Consider the following 6945-nt stretch of genomic DNA (forward strand, 5'->3'; position numbering starts at 1 on the left):
TATTGCACTGCACTTTCTCTGTAGCTGTGACACTTTACTCTGCACTATTGTTTTTACCTGTACTACATCAATGCACTCTGTACTAACCCAATGTAACTGCACTGTGTAATGAATTGACCTGTACGATCAGTTTGTAAGACAAGTTTTTCACTGTACCTTGGTACAAGTGACAATAATAAACCAATACCAAAACAGCTGTTTGTGGGATCTCACTGTGCACAAGTGGCTGCCATATTTTCTGTTTCGCAATGGGGACTGCTTTCTGTGAAGGTCTTTGGGTCAACCTGAGGCAGTGACTGGTGCTATAGGAATGTAGAGAAACAAAGGACTGCAGATACTGAAATCTAGATGAAAAACACGATGATGCTGGAGGAACTCAGCAGGCCCGGCAGCATCCATGGAGAAAAGCAGGCAGTCAACGTTTCAGATCAGAACCCTTCCTCAGGACTGAAGTTCTTCCTGCGTAGGAATGTTGTTCTTCCTTTGCAAAGTGGTTTTAAAGAACGTTTCATTCCTTATTGCAAACTTCCCATTTGACGTCAAGTGTGATATTCAGCAAAGGGACAGTCCATTCAGCCCCCATCTCTGTACTGGATCTTCTAGGGAGCAAACTGATTGGTATTGGTATTGGTTCATTATCGTCACTTGTGCCGAGGTACAGTGAAAAACTTGTCTTACCGATCGTACAGGTCAATTCATTACACAGTGCAGTTGCATTGTGTCAGTACAGAGTGCATTGAGGTAGTACAGGTACAAACAATAACAGTACAGAGTAAAGTGTCACAGCTACAGAGAAAGTGCAGTGCAATAAGGTGCAAGGTCACAACAAGGTAGATCATGAGGTCAGAGTCCATCTCGTTGTATAATGGAACAGTTCAATAGTCTTATCACCGTGGGGTAGAAGCTGTCCTTAAGTCTGGTGGCACGTGCCCTCAGGCTGCTGTATCTTCTACCTAAAGGGGAGAGAAGAGAGAATGACCCGGGTGGGTGGGGTCTTTGATTATTCTGGCTGCTTCACCAAGGCAGTGAGAGGTAAAGACAGTGAGAGTCCATGGAGGGGAGGCTGGTGTCCGTGATGCGCTGGGCTGTGTCCATAACTCTCTGCAGTTTCTCGCGGTCCTGGGCAGAGCAGTTGCCGTACCAAGCCGTGATACATCCAAATAGGACCCCTGTGACTGCCATGCCATCCAGCGGCCAAAGTTCCCTTATAGTGAGGGTGGGACTCGATCTCGTTATCAGAATAACATCATGTGGACACGACACAATAAACTGCGAAAAATGCACGTAACCAGCCTTTTAACATCGGTAAAAGTTGGTGAGAGTCAAAGGGGACAAACCAAATTTCTTCAGCCTCCTGAGGAAGTAGAGGCGCTGGTGAGCTTTCTTGGCCGTGGCATCTACGTGATTTGACCAGGACAGGCTGTTGGTGATGTTCACTCCCAGGAACTTGAAGGAGTGAGTGAGGGGCTATGCAAACAGGAACATGGACTCCTGTGTCCCTGGTCTCTTAATCTGACAGTCGTGCTCTGCTGGCTTTGGGAGATTAAGAAATGACTATCTTCCACATAATAGGATTATTTAATATAAACTCCTTGGTTTAATTTACCGCCAAGGGATTTACTTCAGCCAGAGCGAGCAGTAGCTCTGAGACAAGTCAGGCAGCCACGTAGTTTGATGAAGCTCGGAGAGAATAGGTCTATAATCACATTTGCAGAGGCATCAGGCACCTGTTAGGGGTCAGTGGGTTGTGAGGACACCTCCCTTTTATACACTCCCTCACTCACAGAGAGTGTGGCACTGGAAGAGGGTGCAATTGGTTAATAGTGACACAACATGGACGCAGACCCCCAGATCCCATTTTATTCTCCCCATCAACTGACCCCCATCCCCCAAGATTCTATCCCTCACCCACAGGCTAGGGGGGCAATTTACAGTGGCCGATTGGCCCACCGACCCCGTGGGTCACTGGGACACGGGAGGGAACCCACGTGGGCGGTCACAGGGTGCAAACTCCACCAGAGGGGAGGGTTGAAGCCAGGTCCCTGGAGCTGGGAGGTAGTGTGTCCACCAGCTCGGCCATGTGCGGAGATGACAGCTGGTGGGAAGGTCAGGATACACAAAACGGATGGACTGGCGGAAGGGGGCAAGTGAACAACTGAGCAGATCATGTCGGGCAGGAGCCTGCCCTCCCTGGTCATCTCTGCCACTTGGTCAAACCTCACATGGACCAACTTCCAAACTCTCTCCCCACTGCCCTCCCGCCCCTCCTCCCCACGATGGAGACACTCCAGAGACTGCAGCTGCTGCAGCCTGGAGCAACAAACAATCCTGGTTACTTTGCACTTGTCGGATCTGGATATTTTCGAATCCGCAGGTTCTTTCAGGAGTTGAAAACAACTTGGTGCTTCACCAAGTTTTATCGGAAAAGTTTAAAAACAAAGAAACAGTCACAGGGCACATGGCATCGGCTTTACTACTGGGAGATGAGACGAGACAAAGGAACTAAAGATGAGCTCGGGCCGGAGGGGGAAGAGAGCGAGAGAGATAAAGGCAAGATAAGCAAGGAAGAGATAGAGGCAAGAGAGAGAGATAAGCAAGAGAGAGATTAACAAAAAATGACACTTTTATACCCGAGATAAGAGATACTCCTTAGCTAACAATAGTCCAATCAGGAAACCTATTAGATACTTGTGGCCAAACCAACCAGTGAGAAAACACGTATTCACCTGATGGACGAACCAATAAGCTAGGAAGCGGCCATTCCTTGTGCAGCCACTTGAGGTGTATTAAACACTGGACATGTTAAAAAACTACCTAAAACAGTCAAGTCCAACACACTCAAGGCCTGAAAGGGAACTAAGCACAAACTTTCTGACTTGGGGACAAGAAAGATAAAGTGAAGAGAGAGAGCAAGGGAGGGGAAGAGCAGTCAGAGAGCGATACAGCATGGACACAGGCCCTTCGGCCCAACTAGTCCATGCCGACCACGGTGCCCACCCAGCTAGTCCCAATTCCCGGCGTTCGGCCCATATCCCTCCAAGCCCCGCCCCTCCCATGTACCTATCCAAGTGCTTCTTAAATGATCCCGTTGTACCTGCCTCACCCACTTCCTCTGGCAGCTCGTTCCGTACACTCACCACCCTCTGCGGGAAAAAGTTGCCCCTCAGATCCCCTTTAAATCTTTCCCCTCTCACCCTAAACCTATGCCCCGTGGTTTTGGACTCCCCTACCCTGGGGAAAAGACTGTTACCGTCCACCTCATCTCTGCTTCTCATAATTTTAAACACTTCTATAAGGTCGGCCACTCCAAGGAATAAAGACCCAGCCTGGCCAACCTCTCCCTGTAAGTCAAGCCCTCGAGTCCTGGCAATGCTCTCATAAATCCTCTCTGCACTCTGTCCAGTTTAACCGCGTCTTTCCTATAACAAGGCGACCAACACTGTACACAGCGCTCCAAGTGCGGCCTCACCAACGACTTACGCAACTGCAACATAATGTCCCAGCTCCTGTACTCAGTGCCCTGACTGATGAAGGTCACTGTGCTGAAGGGGGAGACTGGGATCAGAGGCCAGGGTGGAAAATGGGCCACAGGAGTTGAAGGGGGTGGGTGGTGGTCGGGGAGTGGGGGCCAGACCCAGGGTGACAGGGACATGATCGGAGGAAACATGACAATAGGAGACGGGGAGAAATGAGGGGCGAGGAGCAGTGGGAGATACAGCAGGCGATATGGGGTCTGGTGGGGGGGAGGGGAAGAGGGGACACGGGGTCCACTGAGCCACTCATCGAGCTGCTGCTGACAGAATGCCTCACCTGCGTCATCTGCGCCGAGATCTGGACCTCGCCTCGCTCCACAGCTTCCCCCAGCGCCTCGGGGAACTCCCGGCCCTGGGAGTCGATGGTGACGGTGAGCACGGCGTCGTAGGACTGGCGCAGCCGAGGATTGGACGCGAGCGCCGGCTGGCTGCCATTGAGGTAGGGCAGGCTGTAGAGCAGGGTGTCGTACGGGAGGAAGACGTAGCTGCCATCGTCCATCTGCTCCCTCCGCACCTCCTCCAGCAGAAGCTGCTGCTCATGGCCACCGAGGAACACCGAGTGCATGCACAGAATCACCGCTGGAAGCCGCAACGACACCAGGTCACCACAACACCAGGCCACCACAACACCAACACCAGATCACCACAGCACCGGGTTACCACAGCACCAACACTGGGTCACCACAGCACCAACACCGGGTCACCACAGCACTGGGTCACCACAGCACCAATACCAGGTCACCACAGCACCAACACCAGGTCACCACAACACCAGGCCACCACAACACCAACACCAGATCACCACAGCACCGGGTCACCACAGCACCAACACTGGGTCACCACAACACCAAGTCACCACAGCACTGGGTCACCACAGCACCAACATCAGGTCACCACAGCACCGGGTTACCACAGCACCAACACCAGGCCACCACAGCACCAGGCCACCACAGCACCAACACCAGGTCACCACAACACCAGGCCACCACAACACCAACACCAGGTCACCACAGCACCAACACTGGGCCACCACAACACCAGGCCACCACAACACCAACACCAGGTCACCACAGCACCAACACCGGCTCACCACAGCATTGGGTCACAACACCAACACCGGGTCACCACAACACCGGCTCACCACAGCATTGGGTCACAACACCAACACCGGGTCACCACAGCACTGGGTCACCACAGCACCAACACCGGCTCACCACAGCATTGGGTCACAACACCAACACCGGGTCACCACAGCACTGGGTCACCACAGCACCAACACTGGGTCACCACAGCACCGGGTCACTACAGCACCAACACCGGGGCACCACAGCACTGGGTCACCACTACATTGGGCCACCACAGCACCACAGGGTCACCACAACATCGGGTCACCACCACCTCCCTGCCTTCCACACACCCCCCTCGCCCTGCCCTCCACAACCCCTCCCCTCCGCCAGCACCACAATCTGGGGTCATCTTCCAGCACACAGCAAGATTCCACATTCATGGAAGACCAGGACCGCCTTGGTCCCATTGTGGGGATCGGTGTCCATCTCGGGATATACAAGGACTCTTCCCTGGTGCCGGGGGAAATCCCAGGCTCAACGTTCCAGCCCTCGGTCCAAGGTCTCACATGGATGACAAGCAGCTCAAACTCCACACCTTCCCCACCGACCCCCTCCTGCCCCTCCCACAGACAGCACTTTGTGCCACAGTCTCTGAAGTGGGACTTGGACCCGTGACACCTCACGTCCATTTCTAACACACCTTCGGTAACCTCAGTGCCCCCTGCGGTAAGCTGCATCACTGAGTTGCCCCAACACAACTCCCAGCCCCAACGCAACTCCCAGCCCGGCCCCCAACTCCCAAATCCCAGCCCCGCACCCCTAAGTCCTGGCCCCACCCCCAACTCCCAGCCCAACTCCCCCATACCCCTCCCTGTCCCTGTAACCTCCTCCCTTCCCTACACCCCCCGTCTGTAACCCCCTCCCTCCCTCCCCTACACCCCTCCCAATCTCTGTAACCCCTCCAACCCTCCACCACTCCCACAATTCCAGCCTCGCGCACATCCCTGACACCCACCACTCTGCCCCTGCCAGGTCCTGTCACTGGAATCCCCTCCCTCGGCCCCACCCTCTCCCGTCCCTCCTTCGCGACCCTCGAAGCCACCCTCGGAGGTTGTGCCCACCCGCAGGCCGCCCACCCCTATCCCAGCCGGCCGGCCTCACCCTACCTCTTATTTTGCCGACCTCCTCGATCTGCCTCAGGACACTGGCGGCCCCGCGGGCACTGGTCTCCATGGTGAGGACCAGGGGAACCGACAGCCCCCACCGCCGCAGGGCGTCTGCCAGCTCCCTGCCCGTCTCGGCCCACAGCTCCCGGCCCGAGGTAACCACGGCGACGCGGGCCCAGCGGAAGTGCCTGAGGACGGCGAAGAGCACCTGGGTGGCAGGGGGCAGGGTCCCGGCGAAGGTGGGGGGGGTCCCGTCCTCGTCGAGTCCCGGGCAGTTCCAGGAGAAGATGGGCTTGTTCCAGCCCTCTGCCAGCAGCCCGGCGGCCAGGCAGTAGCCAGGATTCAGGGGCCCCACAAAGGCTGAGGCGTAACGCTCCAGCCGGACGAAGCCCGCCAGGGCTCTCGAGGTCTGGCACTCCTCGTCCAGCACGATGTAGTCAAACCAATAAGCCCTGCTGAAGGAAGGGTCCTTGTTGATCCGCTCGGTTGCCAGCTTGGCCGCTGCGTCAGGCAAGGCCCTGGAGAAGATGGGGTCACAGGCCCAGGGCCCGAGGACACCGATCTTGAAGGTTGCTGACTGGATGCCCAGCGGCAGGCAGAGGCCAATCAGGAGGGCCAGCCACCCGCCCCTGCGATCCCGTTGGCCGGCTGCCCAGCCGGGGAGCCCAGACAAGCCGAGGTGAAGCAGCAGCCCAGGGAACATGGCGGAGCTTGGTGGGTCCTCCCCCTCTCCAGCGGATCCTTCACATCCCGGCGGCCGGCTGGCAGTCTCATACAACGGCCAGGAGTCCCCTCTGCCGGACCTGGAAGGCAAGGGGACTGAGTTAGTAAACCGCCCATGGTCCCACCAGACGCTTGGCAGGCAGTGGGATCTTGCTGTGCACCGGACTCCAGCAAGGGTGGGTGCAGACGCAAGGAGGGGAGCGGCGTCCCTCTGCAGCCTGGGGGGGGGGTGGGTCTGCGCGTGCCGTTATTGCTCTGCGCTGCGGGAGGGGCGGAGAAGGGGGAGTGCTGCAATCAAGCTGGTGGCACTGAGTGTAGGAGGGGCAGCGCTGAGGGAGCGCCACATTCTCAGGGTTTTGTGAAGAAGAGCCCCAGTGAAGCTCGATATTGTGGATGGAATGAGAGACCAAAGTGCTGCCTACCCTCTCTGATGGGTGTAAAAGACCCCACGGCCAC

The 6945-nt window shown here is 56.2% G+C and overlaps 1 protein-coding gene across 1 annotated transcript in view; it reads right to left on the reverse strand.

Annotated features, from left to right (window-relative positions):
• LOC127586527 (retinal guanylyl cyclase 2-like) overlaps positions 1–6548 on the reverse strand; it is a 40184-nt gene extending 33636 nt beyond the window's left edge. Inside the window, exons 1-2 of the mRNA XM_052044541.1 lie at positions 5767–6548; positions 3811–4112 (exon numbers count right to left, since the gene is read on the reverse strand). Coding sequence (XP_051900501.1) covers positions 3811–4112; positions 5767–6469 — 1005 coding nt within the window. The 5' untranslated portion in view covers positions 6470–6548. The remainder of the gene's footprint in view (positions 1–3810; positions 4113–5766) is intronic.
• Positions 6549–6945: the final 397 nt, after the last annotated feature.

Source organism: Pristis pectinata, chromosome 37, assembly GCF_009764475.1.
Source record: "Pristis pectinata isolate sPriPec2 chromosome 37, sPriPec2.1.pri, whole genome shotgun sequence".
NCBI lineage: Eukaryota > Metazoa > Chordata > Chondrichthyes > Rhinopristiformes > Pristidae > Pristis > Pristis pectinata.